Source organism: Plasmodium vinckei (assembly GCF_900681995.1).
Source record: "Plasmodium vinckei vinckei genome assembly, chromosome: PVVCY_02".
NCBI classification, from domain to species: domain Eukaryota; phylum Apicomplexa; class Aconoidasida; order Haemosporida; family Plasmodiidae; genus Plasmodium; species Plasmodium vinckei.
The window spans coordinates 547,046-566,689 of NC_051294.1; the positions used below are offsets into that span (position 1 = coordinate 547,046).

Below are 19,644 nucleotides of genomic sequence, written 5' to 3' on the forward strand. Positions count from 1 at the left end.
TTACATTTATAATGATTGTAGCAGTTACAACTACAATAATAATATTCTTAATCCATAATAAAATGAAATCACAATTTTTATATTATTCCAAATAAAGTTTTCTGTGGTATTTATTATTAATTTTAATAAAAAATGACGAATAGTATTTTTATAATATCATATTAGGCGATAAAAGTTGGTGTTGTTAAAGTATTGTTGCGCTGCCCTTTTGTGCATTAATGCGAATTATAAATTTCGCATTAATAGCGAAACATTGTGTATATAAAATTAAAAAAAAATACAAATAAATAAAATATAAAAATAAAATAATGAAGCATAAAGTTGTAAAGTCAAGAAATACATATATATTAATTTATTTTTTAATTTTAACATTCTTGGTGCCGGGGTGTTCATCCTTTATGGATCATGTATTTGCATTATGAATTATAGTTTCGTTCACTGAATTTGTGTTTTGAGTTATAGTTTGGAGGATATTATAATTTAATTTTGTATAATTTTATCATATTTATTGGTCTTTGGATGCTAATTAAATACATTTACCACTCCGTATGTTTAATCTCGAATTTATGTATAAATATGCAACAAAAAAGGATGATAAACACTAAATGAAAGGCATATCATAAATAATAACAGTTATATGTGTACCATTCACAAATTAATACATATAGATGTATCTAAATATTAAAAGGTATAAACAAATTATATACAAAGAAAATATTATTAAAACAAGAAAACACTTTATGATGGTAATTTAAAGGAACCATTACGCATAGAAATAAATCGTATTATTAACATAAATCTTCTAATAATACGGTGCTGAAAAACATATATTTCATATATGTTAATCAAGGTGCAAATAATCTTCAATATTTTTAAAATTGCATTTTTGATAAATGGAACCATGTCGATAACTCTAAGAAAAAAAAACATAAATGGGTGAATATATAAAATGTTTAAATTTTTTGCAAATTATAGTATATATTATAAATATGTGCATTTATTTAAAACGTTTTTTTAATAGTTGTTAAAATAAATTATTGTGTTATTAAAATTTGTATATCGCTTACAGAGTCAACATATCTGTCTTTTTTTTCAATGATGTATCCAGCTATATTAGTAAGCGTTTTTTTCGATTTTCCATTTCTAATATCATCTTCAGAATCGATATCAGTTTTGAATAAATTCGCATTTTCTATTATTGCATTTTGAAAGGATTTCGTATTTTTACTGCTGTGATCATTTATATTTGGTGGCATATAGGCAATTATAGTTTTGTCTTTTGATATATACAAAATTAATAAAAATATATTACATAAATTGTTATGTGGTAAATACAATTTTTTTAAATAAAAATCTTTCCTTTTATATTGCTGAATATTATAATACCTATAAATTATCACTAACTTCATTTTAATACCAAATTCAATAATACATATTTTTATTAAATTTTAAAAATTCTTATTAGTGCAAATTATTTATTAAAGTTGATGAGCTTTTCATCAAGAGGAATGTCAAAGAAAATGAATTTAATAATAGCCCATATACTAATTTTTGTCCTGTAGGAGGATGTAATAATAATTATGATAGAATTGGTGTCTTATGCGAATATTTACTTACAGAATTACCAAATCTTGATAAAAAGGAAAAGGGGAGTAATAATGATGTTAATCAGAATTATGAATACTTTTTTATGTGGCTTGGTGCCAAATTTCGTAATATAGTTCGTAAGCCTTCATTAAGTATAAGTGATTATTATGAGGATGTTATAGTTCAATCTGGAAGCAATTTTAATTGTTGGGGCAGATTGGATAGTAAAAAATATTTGAAGGTAGTAATCTTTCTATGATGACGTCATTATATAATTTACTTATGAGTATATGCAAATCACTTGTAGAAAATGAAATATCCCAATTCGATATAAAAAAATTTCAGGGCTATGATTATCAATTTTGCAAAGACTATAAATTAGTTAACGATGAGCCAAATAAATGTAATCCATACATTCAATTATTGGCTGATTTAAAAGAAAAATATGATGAATATAGAAACTTAGCTATTAAGGAAGTTTTAAAAAATAAAGATGATAATTACAATGTGTTAAAATTTTCGCCAATAGCTAATGATGATAGTAAGAAAGATTTGTTATTTCAAAGTAATGGGTGTATAAAATTGTATGAATTTTTTGGACAACCTCGCCAAAAACCTAAACCAAAAATCCCACCAGATGGCTCAGAAACTAAAAAGGAAACCCAGCCATCAAATACTGGCGAGGAATTAAATTTTGAGAAAATTAAAGATTATTCTGTACAAATTTTCAAGAAATTTAGTCCACTATTTAATCATGCCGCTACTAGGATTGACCATCACATGCGCAATATGGTAACATCTAATTTTAATGATATGGTTGGTATAGGTGCCAAATATCTAAAAGGTATAGAAAAAGTAAAATTTCCAAAATTTCAGATTCTAGGACCAAATAATAAAGAAAAAGAATCTGAAAAATCAAAAAAAGAAAAAGTAGAACCTCCAACACCACCACAAACTATTGGGGGAACCACATTATGTTCGGATAATATATTGTCAAAGGTAGTGAATGTCCCAGGATGTAATTTAATGGGATTAAATAGAAATATAACAAGATTTATGTCATTTAAATTTGAAGAAAATAAATTAGCTATTATAGCTCTCACAGTTGTTTCAATAACTATTGTTTTAGCAATTGTGTATTGGGTAAATAGTAAAAAGTTTACTAAATAAAATATTTAAAAAATATATAAATCTACATAGTTTGTGATATATAAAAAACAAATAATTATATATTTTTACTGTTTTTATATTAGTATTTATATTATGGATGTGGAAAACCCATGAAGAAGAAAAAAATGGGAAACAAAATTATAAATTTAGTTGATAAAAAAGGAAGGGAAAAGAGAATTATAAGCCCAATTGATCGGAAAAGGGGTGTAAAAACATATATGGATTCAGATTATGAAGAAAAAACAACAATAATTATTATAAATCCATATGATGAAAAAAATATAACAATACAAAGAATAAAACATCCCTCTCTCAAAATAGCATTATTAAATACATAGAAACATATATATGTTAATCCTTCTCCTTTTATTAACTTATTTTTTTTGTTAATTTTTTTTGTTTATAAAAAAAATACAATTCTTTAGAGTAATAAATCGAATAATAAATATTAACTCATATTTTATAATGTCAAAATTTATGTTAAATTTTTATAATTTGATAATATTTGGGGTCTGTAAATGTTGATTAAATATATACATCACCACCATATTTTTAATATCTAAATGAAGGCCATATATGCACCCCCAAAAGAGCATAATCATTAATATGAAATAAGCCGCATAACATATTTCCCATAATATATAACACTTCCATCTAATTCATTCACATATATTTAATGTGGAAATATTATAACTTCACATTTTATATTTTATTGCTAACTTTCGGGTATAGTGGTTTAATTTTTTAGTGGTTCAATTTTTTAATGGTTTAATTTTTTGTGGTTTAAGGGTTTAGGGGTCATTTGCATTATGGGGCAAGGTTATGTATTATGGGGTATTGTTTGTTAACTGAATTTGCGTTTTGAGTTAGGTTCGGTGTTTATTGTAATTTAATTTGTTTATAATTTGATCATATTTATTTATATTTAAATATTGATTAAATATATGTGACACCATCGTATGTTTAATTACAAAATTATGTCTAAATATGCACCAAAAAAGGGGCATATCCATTAATATGAAAGGGGTTAGATAAAATATTTCTTATAAGTTATAATATTTCCATCTAATTCGTTCATATATATTAAATGTGGCAATATTATAACTTTATATTTTATTGCTAATTTTTTGCTAACTATATATAAGAACCCTTATTATATACTATATAAGACTTGTTAAACAATAACTATATCGAATTATGGGTAACACAATATGTTTATTTATTTGACCAAACATATTATTTGTGCCACTATCATTTTGATTTAAGTTGCAACATTATAATCAAATTATATAGTGATCTTATATATGAAGCTACATTATATAATCAGGTTCATTTGGAATATTTATCTACATTATAATATACCTTCAGGTTAACATGCATATGTTCAATATTAGTTAAGCAAGCTACTAATATATAGTAATAAAATATAGATTCACAAGATATCGATAGATATTCGACAATACAACGATATATATGAAAAGCATTTTTAATAATACAATAAAAATATGCATATTATCTTTTTAATTTTCTATTATTTATAGTATCATTTTATGTTAAAGTTTTAAATTCAAATAATAGAAATAGTTTTATATACATTAATTTATTTACCATAAATATATAATGCTAAATTAATCATTATTAATTCTTGAATATTATAGTTTTGAGGTATAAATAAATTATATTTAAAAATAGTTAAAAGAGGCAATATAAGTATATTAACAAAATTTATATCATATTTTGTTCTAATAATTATAAATAATATAATAGAAAGAATAGCGTTATTATTATATACCTATGCATATAATATAATAAAATACTTTACTAATAAATAATATTGAAATATTGTTTTATTGTGAAAATGTCATGTAATTAAAATTAACATTAATTTTATTTGAACTAATAATATTTTTATTAGGTTATTATATATATACAAATTTTAAAATAATTTAAATATATTGTTATTACGAAATAATATATATGTTATAAAATGCTATACTTTAAAACAATGAAGCAAGGGAAATTTGTAATTGGTTTAAAGTATTTTTATTAAGCGCATTAAATATTTCGTTGTACTATACAGCGATATAGAAGGAAGCAATAATGATAACAATAGATAAAGTATTAAATACGAACAAATCATTAAATTCATTTGATTTGAATACGCTGATAATATTAATTATATATATTATTTAAAATTGAAAAGATGCAGAAAATAAAAAATAATTATTATAATTTATACTTGAGTATAATTCTAACGTAGTAATATGAATACTAAAAAGTCATACTTTATTAATTCTATTAATAATTTGAATAAAAATATAGCTTTCTATATTGAGCTAAATGTTTTATTACAAAATATGTTTAGGTTCTAAGTAGTAATATGCACTAAAATGGTAAACACGCTTATATTATTCCTAAAAGTTTATTATTACCACTAAATAAAGAGAAATGTTAAAATTATAAGCCCATAAAATTTAAGTAAATCATACAAAAATAATTTTATTGAATTGGTTTTTATAGCTTAAATTGGAGTTCGTATTTATTTATATTTTAAATTGTTAATAAGAATGATAACATATATTTATATATACTAATTTTAAAGCCCGTTTAGGTGCCATGTTATTTTAATTTGTAATTAGTTATATTAACTTTAATTGCCCATTTTTCATTTTAATTTAAAAATATGCATAAATATGAGGTATAATATTATTTATTAAGATATATTTATATACAAAGTTATTGCACATTCTAAATATGAAACACATTTATACTATTAATAAAATATAAATACAAACTAAATATCATATATTTAGGAAAATTAATAATAATAAGTTATTTTTTGTACATTATAATTTAAATAAACAATTTGATTTACATTATTAGGATTAATGCTAAAAATGTAATATTCATACGGAATAATAGCTTATATCAATATATGATACAACAATGAGATACAAATATATTTTTATCAATTATAACGATAATATATTTATAATTCTTTATATATTTATAATAATATATTTTACGAAATTACTTTATTAAAAAAGCAACAGAGCATATGTTTTTCTTTATATTTAAACTTATAATTGCAGGATATGTGCTTATTTAAGCCAATTATAAGACTACATAAAATTATATAATGAGGTATTTCCAAAATTTATTGAAAATAATGGCCTTAAATATATGATGAAAAATGTTTAAATAAATTAAAAATAAGGCGGTTTGGATAAATTGCCATAAAAAGTAGATGTAATGTTCCTTTAGCAACGATATTATATTAGCATTACATATTAATCTAAATATTCAAAATAACAATAATGTGCTTAATTGCAGATTTTGTTTGGATCAATATATATATATTTATATAAAAATAATATGATGCCAAATATCGACAGAGTAAATATAAAATACCATTACAATGGATGATCAAGTAGTAAGTATATATATTTTAAATAGAACAACTGTCTTTATATTGTTTTAAATGTTGCACTATCTACAAATTACTATTATATTTCATTTCAATAACATTTTTATTAGTATTTATTTTTATTTAAATTTTTAAAAATATTTTCTTAGTGTGACTTACTTAGCGAAGTTGATGAAAATTTTAACAATAGAGGTGTCAATGTGGTCAAATTTAATAATTTTACGAAATGCCATTCTTATTGTCCTTATCAAAATGGTTCAAAAGAAAATAAATGCACAAATAACTATGAAAGAATTAACGCTTTGGGAGAATATTTATTTACCAAAATTAGTGAAATTGATATAGCTTATGAAAAGAAATATGGTACCAGCCAGAATATTGAGATTTTTATGATATGGCTAGGCGGTAAATTATTTAAGATGGATAACGACTATAAAGAAACTCTGGAAGAGTCTTATAAAAAGCATTTAGAGAAACATATGGGGAATTTAGATTATTGGAAAGCTATAAATAGTAAAAGTATATATAAGGATGCTACTATTAGAAAAATGGATGAAGCGTATATCTTACTTAACAATATATGTAAACTAATTACTGAATACAATAAAAATCCCCAAAATCCTGATAGAAGACGTCTTGGAAAACTGTTCACTCAATGTCTTAACTCCTATAGAAGCTTTTATAGGTCTGCTAGCGGATGTAAACCATATCTACGTTTATTGGATAGTTTAAAAATGATGTATGAAATTTTTAGATCGCAAAAAATTGTTAATAATAATCTTCAGGGTAAAGATAAAGATTTATTAATTAATCGTGTTAATCATCTTACAATGTTTAGAGATGAAAATCAATTATTTCTGTCTGTTAATGAAAAAGTTAGTTTTGGCGATAAAGAGTGTATAGGAGTGAAATCGAAGGATGAACAAATTGGAGAAAAAATTTTACAGAATAAGGCAAAAGATACTGTATTACCTAAAAAACCTGACAAAGGACCACAAGGAAAACAAACACTTCGAGCACCTGCAGAACTACCACCAACACCACGACCACAGCCAAAGCCACAACCACAACCAAAAGCAAAACCAGTAGCTGTAAAACCAGCATCACCGCCACAATCATCAACTTCAACACCTTCACAAACGGATAATGAATTAAAAACACCTAAAGCAGGGAAACCCCATCAAAATGGGGCAGGAGGTACAGTTAATGGAGGAGGTAGTGTACAAGGTAATCAAGGAAGTAAAAGTGGTGCAGCTGGTGGAAAAGGAGGTTCAAGTGGTGGAGCAGGTGGGGGAAAAAGAGATGTAGGTAGTGTACAAGATGATCAAGGAAAATCATCTGGTGGGACAGGTAGTGGGCCAGGTGATCATGCAGATAAAGGTATTCAAGGAGGTTCAGGTAATCAAGTAAATACAGATAGTCAAACAAAACATTCCGAGAATCTACCACAAGGAAATCTAGTACCTGCGCACCCACCAACTGCGCCATATGAAGCAGGTACACCACAATCAGCAGGTACAATACCACCAACGAGTGCATCAACATCATCATCACAATCAGTGCAATCACCACCAGTACTATCAACGCCACAACCTCCAACACCGCAACCTCCAACACCACCAGTATCACAACCAATACCACCACCACAGCCAGCACCATCACCAGTACCACAAGAGCAAGATTCACCGCCTCCACAAAAGGGGACTCCATTACCAAAATCCCAAACAGGAGAGTCAAGTAATCCAAATGACCCAAAGGATTCAGACAATAGTAAAGGAAATAAAAATGGTGCAAGTGACAATACAGGAGGCTCAAGTAGTGAAAGCAAAGGTCCTGGTGGTGGATCAAGTGATCCCGCACCAAATACATCAGGAGGATCTTTTAATTTTGGGTTATCATTTCTGGAATTTCTATCAAATGGATTGGACAAATTTAATAAAGCCTCCGATTTTATTAAAAACAATCAGGAAAAGTTTAAAGACGCTAAGGATCAAATCAGTAATGTATATAAAAAGACTATGGGTAATTTAAAAAGTGCTTATAATACATCTAGTAGTTATTTTAGTGATATTATTAGTAATATGTCTAGCCAATTTAATAAATTTGGAACCCCTCCTAAACCTGGAAACTCAGGGAATAGCATGTCACAAAATAATGGAAGTCCATCATTACCTCCAATAAAAGATCCCCCATCAAATCAACCATCAGTAACTCCACCATCAACACCATCACAAACTCCAACATTAAATCACTCACCAACAACTCCACAACAGCCCCAACAATTAAATCCAAAACAACACAAACAATCATCTTCCCAATCACAACATATCACACATAACCCCATACAACTTGATCCAGCTAATCACAAAGCAAATACTCAACTGGTAAAATTACCAATTTTTAATCTTAATTTGAAAAAGCCGTGGAATATATTTCCAACTACATGGAATGGATCAGGGGATTGTAAACCTGAAATAAAATTTATGAGTGCCACATTAGTGTGTTGTACATCTGAACAGTGTAATTTAACTGGAATTTCAGTTACACTTGTTTTAATACCCATTATTTTATTAATTGTATATAAGGTAAATAATAATATAATTACTAAATATTACACTTTTAAAGAATTTTTATTATTGTAAAAAAATATATATTCTCTATATTTTTATTTTAGTATTTATCATTTGGATCATCAAAAAAATCAGAAAAAAAAAACATGAAGAAAGTTATAAATTTGCATGATGGAAATAGAAAGACAAAAATAATTATAAGTTCATATGATAATAAAAAAGACCTAAAACCGGTTATAAATTCAGTTGGTGGAAAAAAGGATTCATTATTAAATATATACAAACTTATGCAGGCTGACCCTATGCCATTTATTAATTTATTTTTTTTGTTGATTTTTTTTGTATATAAAAGAAAACGAGACGCCATAGAATGGTAAATTTAATTAATATATTATATTTTTTATAATATTCAGATGCTTATGGTACTATATTTAAAGTAAATGTTAATATATAACAATAATAAACATTTAAATTCGTTTATTACTATTATTATAATATATATAAAGATGATGTTATTAGAATGGTTATTTTTCAATTCTAAATTGATTTATATAATTCTAAAAATAAAAACATCACTAACATAATGAATGATTAAAAAAAATATTTTTTATAAAACCATTTATTATTGTAAAAATTAATAGTAATATTTTTAAAAAATATAATAATTGCCCCCCTTAAATCCTTGTTATATGCTACATACAATTATTTTCTATAAATATTCAGTAAAAAATTATATATGATACTTTCTAACATAGATACATAAGTATTTTTTTTATTGAATGAATGATAAATCAATAACATATAAGAGTGCATTACAAATGTATCAATGTTACATATATTGTTAATGATAAATTTGGGGATATACGGTTTTATATTATAAAAAATGGGATTGATGGAGAAAGAGTTAAAGACTCAATTATATAAATGTCTTTTATTATTCCATATTTTCACGTACTATATTATCAGTACTTAGTGAATCATAATTTTTTTAATTTAAAATATCATTATTTTATCTTAAGATTTTTAATAAATTACTTGGATCATATACATTGATAGCTATAATAATAAAATATATATGATAAAATGAAAATGCATAATATTTGGCGAATATTATATATATAAAAAGAGCAAATATATTTTATTTTGTCCTCTCAAAGTGTAATATAACAATCTAATTACACATATTTTTTATTATGCTTTAAAATTTGTATCAATACTTATTTGTGTTATATATTTAATATTTACTAAGTATTATTTTAAAAATGGTTTGCATTCAAAGACTTATTTAAGCTTGAAATAGCTCAATAGTATGGGTTCAGTGCTAATTGTTGTTTTAAACTGTAGAAAAGATGCTCAAAATATATTATAAAATAGCCCAATATGTTACATTTCTAAATTGAAGTATATAGAAATAAAAATAAAGTTATTGAACACATTAAAATCAGGGATGAATTTATCTATATTAAACAAAAATAATATAAATTTATGTAATTTGAATAGAAAATGGAGCATGTAACTTAATTTAAAAATATTATAATTTTAGAAAAATCTATACTATATATAAGAAACAAGTATATAAAAATGTAATATATCTTATTAAATAACTATTTATATATGTTTAAGGATTATAGTAATAATAGCATTTTTTGTATAAATGGATCATATATACATATGGGAAAAGTATATTAACCAACTCTCCATTTAAGGTAATTTAGATAATTGCCATAAAATAAGTATAGCATGTTTAACGAAATATAATTGCTATGCAATGAGATTAAGTAGATACAACAAATAATTACGTAATATATATAAATATTATTATCCCTGATAATCTCCAAATTATGGGAAAGTCGTCTTATAGTATTGAGGATGTGGTATACATTTTTTAAATAAAATATTATCTTCGCATGTGTTTTATATGTTATATTGGCCATAAATTATATTAATTTTCATTTGATTACATTTATATTAATATGTTTTTTTGTTTATTTCATAAAATATATTTGTAGTATAAAGAAATTATTACGATCGATGGTGCTGTTGGTGTGGAGCACGGTGGATCAGTTGAATATGTTAAAGCACCAATCTCAGTATATTGTCCTTACAATAGTACCTTTAAAAGTAATTTTTGTAATAATTATTTTGAAAAGGCTAGTTGTGGTGTTATTTATTTGCTAACAAATTTAAAGTATAAGAATGTTTTAGATTATGATAAACTTGCCGAATACGCTATTTTATGGTTAAGTTATAAACTAAATCAAAATCCAGAATATAATGGCAAGAAATTAAATCATTTTTATACTAAATATATAGAAAAAAATAATGATTATAATAAGAAAAAATATGGTGATAATAGTCTGAGTTATAAGGATATTATGGATAAAAAAAAAGATTTGATGGATATAAAAATTAAAGAAATATCTAATTATTATGAAGCATTAAAAACCTTATGTAACATGTATAGTGAATGTAATAAAACCGTGTTAGATTGCAATAATTGTTCGAAAAAAGCTAATGAATTTGTTCAAAATTTTGAAAAACTCAATAAAGATTCTAATATTAATGAAAATACTTCATACATCAAATTATTGTCTACATTATCAAATGACTATTATAATTTAAAAAAGGTATGTGAAAATGATTCATCTAACAATTTTCCAACCCTTTCGCCGGTAAAAACGCCACCAAACAAATTACTTCCAGCTTTATCGGCATTTTCTGTAATACCAGTTTTCTTGGGAATTGCTTATAAGGTAAATAATAAGGAATTAAAAACTATAATATTTAAATTATATTTTTGTGATCCCTTATATGCATTTATCAAAAAATATATAATAATTTTCCCATTTTTATATTAGTATTCATTATTTGGAATTGATAAACTATTTCAAAGACAATATATAAGAAAAAAATTAAAAAATATAAAGAAGAAAATGAAACTTAATATATGATTCGAAGAGTAGTGATAATTCCAGAAATCGTAATAATAATTGATATATGTTAAGAATATGTCTATTAGAAATAAGTCATTTTTGACCATAATTTTGGATCATAATTTTTGTGTCTATAAGAATAATTGAATAATATAATCAATAAAATATAAAATTAATATGCATATTATTGCATTTTTGTATTGTTTTTACATATTTTTTGGATATTTTTTATATAATTTTTATGATGTGGGTCAGGGTTAAAGTTATGTATATGGAACCCATATACAGGTTAGGGTTAAGTATCACATTACATTTAATTTTGTATAATTTTTAATAAATTGATAATATTTATTAGTTTAACGAATTGTTTTAAATATATATAGGACAAATTATAACAATTGAATTTCGTCTTAATATAACTTAATGGAAAATGTGTTTAACTATGTATTTTTTGTTAATTTGGGGTTAATTGTGTTATGGGTCAACTATCAAATATTGAAATCGATACAGAAAAATGAATACAAAGTATCGATTTGATTTTATAAGATAACGTCGATTTAAATAATTTAATATTTATTATGAGAAATTGTGGGAAAAATGGAAGTAAAGAAAAAACATAAAACGTTTGTAAATTTAGTTGATAAGAAAATGGAATTAATTAATATAGAAAATGTTATGCACACCGATTTCCTCCATTTATTAATTTATTTTTTTTGTTGATTATTTTTGTTTATAAAAGAAAAGAAATTTATATGATAAATTTAATAAGTTTTATTTTCGTATTTAAAAGACAATATAAAATTCAATCAATAATAAATAAGAGCCATATTGCATTTATTAGTATAAATAATTCGGGTTTTAGTATATTGGAGCCATGTTAGGGCTTATTCACCTATTTTTATAAAAAAAATATAAAATATTATTAAATGATATTAAACATTTGAGAAGTATAACAAACAAGAATGCATTTAGATGCACACACCAACTTTTGTAATTATTTTTCATATGTTTGCATAAATTGATTTACAATATATATGCATCCAATATTTTATTACTACAATTAAATTATATTAATTTGGATGTAGACATACAAAAATAAAAAACATATGTTTATAAAGCATCAAACATGTTATTAAATGAACTTTTATGGTACACTAAAGACTTATTTATATAAAATATGTAAAAAAATATTTTAGGTTGAATTTGTTGCATAAACTTATTTGTTTGTAATTAAAATAATTTATTCTTTACGAAAATGGGTTGTTATTTGAAAAAAACATAAATATAAAATTTTCGAAATTGTATATCTACATCTTCGATGGTAGATTTATTGTATATGGATATAAATTAGTGGATTATTTTATTTATATTTTAAATATAAAAATTAATTTTGTTCATTAAATATAATGGTTTAATTAAACAAAAATATTCAGAACAAATATATACAATTTTATGTATTTGAGTAAATTATTATATATATTTTTATGCATTAAAATAAACTATATTATTTATATTAAATTAAAAATAAAATAAAAATTAAAAATGTTGTTAACTTATAATTCCAGGAAAAAAAATTTGTGGATGATTTAAAATAGTAGTAACATATAATTTATTATAATATACTTTCATAAATATGAGACAAATTGTTTAAATATATTAAAATTAAAAATGTTGTTAACTTATAATTCCAGGAAAAAAATTTTGTGGATGATTTAAAATAGTAGTAACATATAATTTATTATAATATACTTTCATAAATATGAGGCAAATTGTTTAAATAAATTAAAATTAAAAATTTGTAATATTAAATAATAGTATTATTGTTTTACAACAATAATATATAAAAAGGAAGCTAAAAAGAATAAATCATGTATATTATTTAAACCACATGATTCGAAAAACAATTTTATTAATAAAAAAATGAAAAAAAGGATATTTAGTTTAGTTTGGATCGTCTTATATATCCTTTTGACTGCATCAATACATTGCTCGGAACAGAAAGTAAGTTGTCAAAACAAAATATAAACTAGTATATCGAAAATTATATAATAGTGGTTATTTACATGTTGTGACATATATTAACGTATATATATATATTATTATATTTATTTCTAGCATGATCAATCTAAGGCATCTGCTGTAGGAAATAAAAGGGTTCGTGGTACCAAAGAAATAAGCAGAAGGAATGAAAAAAGTGATATAGAACCTCAAATAGAAGAACTAATAGAGAATGACTATCTTAGAGATTATCTAGATGATATAGATGATAAAGATTATAGAGATGTATCATATTATAATGAATATCTCGATGATGATATATATTATTGTGAATACCCCAATAATGATGATATATATTATAGTGAATATCCCGATAATGATGATATATATTATAGTGAATATGCTAATAATGATGATGTAGATGATTGTGAAGATGGCAAAAAATTAATAGATGATGCAGCGGAAAAAAATCGACGCATTATAGAAATGTATGAAAAAAAACTTGAAACTGAGATTAATCAAAAAGAAAAAAATAAAGTAGATGGACCTACCGAATCAAGTGATAAATTTGATAGTATTATTTCATCTATTAGTGCAAAAATAAGAAAAATTATTTCCAAAATATTTAGAGAAGCACCATCATCAAAGCCTAAGATTATAAATGAAATTAAAAAAAATGATAATGATGAAAATTATGAAAATGAAAGTACATCAGAAAAAAATGAAACAAATCCAAGTAATGGTAATGAAAGTATGGGTCGAGATGATTGTGATAATAAACTGAGTTTCTCTCGAAGCACTTTAAAAGAGGGAAGTCTTTTGAGGCCGTTTCAATGTGAACATTTTGACACACATTTACATATTAGATATTTATATGATAGAAAAGAAGTAGGGATACATGAGTATTTAGTAAATTTATTATATACTCAAAGAAATCCTGAAGATATATTATTTTACTTACCTCAATTATGTCAAATATCATTAGTACGATATGACTCATCGTCTCTTTATCGATTTCTTTTAGATAAAGCTAGCAAATCTATGGATTTTGCTTTAAAATTAAATTGGATATACAATTCAATTGTTGAAGATAATATACCTAAATATAAAGAAATATCTCAAAAAATGATGCAAAAAATCGAAATGGCTGCCGTTAATTGTAAACCGCTAAATAGTGAATGTAAAATTTTTAAAGAAGATAAGCAAACCGATTTTCTCAGTTTGGAATATCCACTTTTATTTAAAAGAAAATTTATTATAAAAAAAATAAGAACAAATGAAAAAATAAATCAAATTAAAACATTTAACAAATTTCTTAGTAATTCAGTCGAAAAAGCAAATATATTATCATCTTCAAATAATTCAGACATAATATTTAAAGAAACGTGTTTTTGCTCGAGTCATATTAAGAACAATGATCAGGAAAATAGTGATATAGTGGATGGAGAGAAAGTGAAGGCTCCACAATGTGATGATAAGATTGATCTTCAACCAATGCATTCGAATGATGAGGATATTAATGAAGAAGCAGAAAATAATAATTATCTCTGTGCAGAGCAAAAATATAATGCCGGGGTTTGCCCTAAATGTGAAGGTATTTTTGAGGCGAAAAAAGAAAAAAAAGATAAAAATAAAAATAAACCTTTATCACCCCAAATGCCATCATGCTATATAATAAATTCAGGACCTTTAACTGTAGCATCTGCGAAAACAATATTACCAAGTACTTATGAAAAATTAGGAGACCCATTAAGCTTTTCTAAATGTTCACTCCCAGATTGTAATTATAGTTTTGATATGATTGAAGAGCTACAACAATTTTTTATGAAACAAAGAAGATATGATTATTTTAGTTTGGTGAACAAGTTTATAAATTTATTAATAACAACATCTAATCTGTTGGCAAAAGAAACTAATATCGATGCACGAAATGCATTGCTAAACAAATTTTTATATTCCTTAAATACATGGATGGTTATGAGAAGGTGTATAGTAGCTTCTTGTGAAGATATTTTTTACATGACAGGTTTAAGTATACCAATGGAATCAATATCTGGTAGCAAATCAGATATATGTGAATCAAGAAGAAAACAAAAAAAGAGTCCTAAACATTTACAAATATTACATTTTAATATTGATGAATGTAAAATATTTTTTTCAAAAAAAAGAGCACCATATTTATTGGTTTTCGAAGTAGCAGATTTAGATGAAGATATTTCACATATTAGTGATAATACATTTTATGTAAGTAATAGATTATTTAATATAGAAAATGATCAAAATAATAATTTATTTAAAACGACACAAAATAATGAAAAAGAATCAGGGGTAAAAAGTTATATCAGTGGTGATGAGTATTCAAAAAATGAAAAAAGTGATGATGAATTGAAACATAATAGTTATATTCTTACGAAAAATTATGGAGAATACAATGAAAATGGTAGTTCCTATGAATGTGAAATGAATCCTAGTTATGAAGAACAAATTAGTAAACTAAATAGCAACACAAATAGTGCTTATGATGAACCTAGTGAAGTTAGTAGTACAAATAGTAGTTTAAATTGTTTCAAAGATTTAAATGTAACAAAAATGAATGATCTTTATGTATATAATGCTATAGTAAATGATTTAAGGAGAGAAAATTTAATATCTTTTACTTCTGAAGAAGAAGAAAATATATATCTTATTAAAAAATGCATTGGATTAGCAAAAGAAAAATCAAATGATGGATATAGTGATAAAGAATATGATAACAACGAAATGGAAAGAAGAAAATCAAGAAAGCAAAATAATAATGATAATCAAATTGAAATAAATAGTACATCTAATGAATCATCTGCAATAGAAATAAAAACAAATAAATTTATAAACACCAGATCTGCATCTATGCCAAACGATTTAAACACCTTCAAACCAGATGATAATAATAAAAATGGAGAAAGTAGTGGAAAACAAGCTAATGTATTATCATCACATCCTCATAATACAAGAAACTGCTATTATTCTGTAGAATTACCTTCTGTGTTACCAGATATAAGTGAATATTTTAAAGTCGAAAATTATTTAAATGAAGAATTTAAAAAAAAAAATTGTAAAATTATAAAAACATTATTATGGGGAGAATCATTTGAAGATAAAAAAAAAAAAATTAGAAAAACATCACCTTATGGTAAATTAAAATCTTGGGATCTTAAATCTGTCATAGTAAAAGGGGGTGATGATTTACGACAAGAATTATTAGCTTCTCAATTAATTAAACAATTCAAAATTATATTTGACAATGCTGGTTTGCCATTATGGTTACGGCCTTATGAAATATTAGTCACTGGATCGAACTCAGGAATAATTGAATATGTCCATGATACTTGTTCTGTTGATTTACTCAAAAGAAAGTTTGGCACAGATAGCATTTCAACGATTTTCAACATCGTCTTTGCGGATAACATATCTGAGGCTAAAAAGGTTCGACATTATTTATTATATACATATGTGCATTACCATGTTCATACACGTTCTATATATATATGTGTATCTTTCCATTTATTTCTGCAGAATTTTATAGAAAGCTATGCAGCGTATTCCTTAATTTCATACTTGCTGCAAGTAAAGGATAGGCATAACGGAAATATGTTATTAGATTCACATGGGCATCTAATACATATAGATTATGAGTTCATGTTAACAAACTCACCAGGAAATATGAATGCTGAAACATCACCTTTTAAATTAACACAAGAATATTTAGATATTATGGATGGTGAAAATTCAGATAATTTTAAATATTTTAGAAGCCTCATTGTCAACGGATTTTTAGAAGCTCGCAAACATTCTGAAGAAATTATTCTCCTTGTTGAATCAATGATGCCAGGTAAATTTTACATAATAATAAAATGAGGCCAAATAAAATATATCAATTTGTTTATTACGCTTTAGTAATACATTATATTAGCCACATTAAGTAGTGTCACTACAACATGTTTTGCTTAACTTTATTACTTTACATAATTATTGATATAAACAATGGGCTACATATTTATTCCTTGATTTATTTGCATACATTTTTCTATCTTTATTTTTGGATTCACTCCTTTTTTCAGTTCTGAAAATGCCATGCTTTTCGAATGGAATGCAGTTTTGCATCGATTCCTTAAAAGAGAGATTTATGACAAACTTAACTGTTGACACGGTAAGAATATGCCCCTAATATATAGTATTACACTTTTATTATAATAGTATAATCCATCTTATATTTACACTTTTGCATAAACGTTTTAAACAATATATTTGTTTTTTTTCTACAGTGCATACAACGAATTAACGCATTAATTGACGCCTCTATCAACAACTTCCGAAGTGTTATATATGATTATTATCAACGAGTAACAAATGGAATTATGTAAATTTATATCTAAACAAATGTATCATATATATACATACCTTTCAGTAAATTAAAAATGTTATGAAAAAAAAAAATCAAATATACCCAAATTAGCGAATAAAGCATACCACAAAAGGGAATCCATATATTTATGTGCGTGTAATTCAATTGATAGCCTCACTTTAACATGTTTTTTGATTTTTACATATTTCTGATTATTGAAAATATGCTATCATTGTCCAAATTGCTATATTTTGTTTTTGTCTTTTTTTGTTTAATTTTGGTAAGCTAATGTTTTCAAAATATTGCATAGAATGTGCATATAACATTTTTTTGTCATTCCCTTCGTTACTATATATACATATAACTGTTCTCTTTTTGTTTTTGTCTTTTTTTGTTTAATTTTGGTATGCTAACGTTTTCAAAATATTGCATAGAATGTGCATATAATATTCTTTTTTGTCATTCCCTTCGTTACTATATATACATATAACTGTTTTCTTTTTTTTTGTTAATTTTTCCATTATCATCAATTATTTGCATTTGCTTTTTTAATTTGTGTATGAAATGGTTATTTTAATTATTGTTTTTTTTAATTAAAACTCTTACATTTAAATTACACTATTATTTAGTTCCTCTCTATTTTGCATTCATTTGAAGCTAAATGTATGCTATTTTTTCTTCGGTTTTTTCAAGTTTTTTTTTCTTATATATTACAAGCTTATTTTAAATAATGGGAAGGGTGTTAAATTTTTTTATAAAATTAATAAAATAGTGTGAAAAGGTTTAGGGTTTAGGTGTTCATCCTTTACGAATATGTATTTGCATTATGAGTCAAGGTTATGTATTATGGTATTGTTTGGTTAGCCGCATCTGCGTTTTGAGTTAAGGTTAGGGATATATTTTTATTAATTTGTTTATAATTTGATAATATTTTGGTATGCAAACGTTGATTAAATATATGCGACGCCCTCGTTTGTTTAATTACAAAATTATGTCTAAATATACAGCCAAAAAAGGGGGATATCAATTAATATGAAAGGGTCACATAAAATATTTTCCATATGTTATAATATTTTCATATAATTTGTTCATATATATTAAATGTGGAAATATTATATCTTTATATTTTATATTGCATTGCTAATTTCTGGCTAACTATATATAAGAACCCTTATTGTCTATTATATAGACTTGCTACCCCAAAGCTATATCGAATCATGAATAACACAATATGTTTCTTTATTCGATGAAACATATTATTTGTGCCACTATCATTTTGATTTATGTTGCAACATTCTAACAAATTATATAGTAATCTTATATATGAAGCTACATTATATAATCAGGTTCATTTGGAACATTTATCTACATTATAATACAACTTCAGGTTAATATGTGATTTTAAGATTAATTAAGCATATTACAACATATAATAGGTAATCATAAATATAGATTCACAAAATATCGATCGAGATTCGACAATACAACATATCTATAAAAGATGTTTTATGCATCTAACATTTTTAGTAATGCATAAAAAATACACTATAGATATATGTATAATAAATTTATAAATTG

At 24.3% G+C, this 19,644-nt stretch overlaps 4 protein-coding genes and 1 pseudogene across 4 annotated transcripts, besides 1 other annotated feature; 4 read left to right on the plus strand and 1 right to left on the minus strand.

Annotated features, from left to right (window-relative positions):
* Positions 1-841: 841 nt before the first annotated feature.
* Positions 842-1,256, minus strand: PVVCY_0201510 (fam-a protein, fragment; the record flags this gene model as incomplete). Its single annotated transcript, XM_008628061.1, has 2 exons — positions 842-913; positions 1,068-1,256. 2 exons carry the CDS (start codon positions 1,254-1,256, stop codon positions 842-844), a joined length of 261 nt encoding a protein of 86 aa, XP_008626283.1.
* A 66-nt stretch (positions 1,257-1,322) lies between these two features.
* PVVCY_0201520 lies at positions 1,323-3,095 on the plus strand (annotated as a pseudogene).
* Positions 1,323-3,095: a sequence feature (PIR protein CIR protein, pseudogene).
* Positions 3,096-6,175: 3,080 nt separating this feature from the next.
* PVVCY_0201530 (PIR protein CIR protein) lies at positions 6,176-9,131 on the plus strand (the record flags this gene model as incomplete). The annotated part of the gene is made up of 3 exons (XM_037634599.1): positions 6,176-6,190; positions 6,334-8,769; positions 8,859-9,131. The coding sequence occupies 3 exons, from the start codon at positions 6,176-6,178 to the stop codon at positions 9,129-9,131; spliced, it is 2,724 nt and encodes a 907-aa protein (XP_037490073.1).
* Positions 9,132-10,595: 1,464 nt separating this feature from the next.
* PVVCY_0201540 (PIR protein CIR protein) lies at positions 10,596-11,705 on the plus strand (the record flags this gene model as incomplete). Its single annotated transcript, XM_037634601.1, has 3 exons — positions 10,596-10,628; positions 10,764-11,507; positions 11,613-11,705. 3 exons carry the CDS (start codon positions 10,596-10,598, stop codon positions 11,703-11,705), a joined length of 870 nt encoding a protein of 289 aa, XP_037490074.1.
* Positions 11,706-13,607: 1,902 nt separating this feature from the next.
* On the plus strand, positions 13,608-18,085 carry PVVCY_0201550 (phosphatidylinositol 4-kinase, putative; the record flags this gene model as incomplete). Its single annotated transcript, XM_008628057.2, has 5 exons — positions 13,608-13,688; positions 13,803-17,147; positions 17,238-17,553; positions 17,783-17,871; positions 17,987-18,085. 5 exons carry the CDS (start codon positions 13,608-13,610, stop codon positions 18,083-18,085), a joined length of 3,930 nt encoding a protein of 1,309 aa, XP_008626279.2.
* Positions 18,086-19,644: the final 1,559 nt, after the last annotated feature.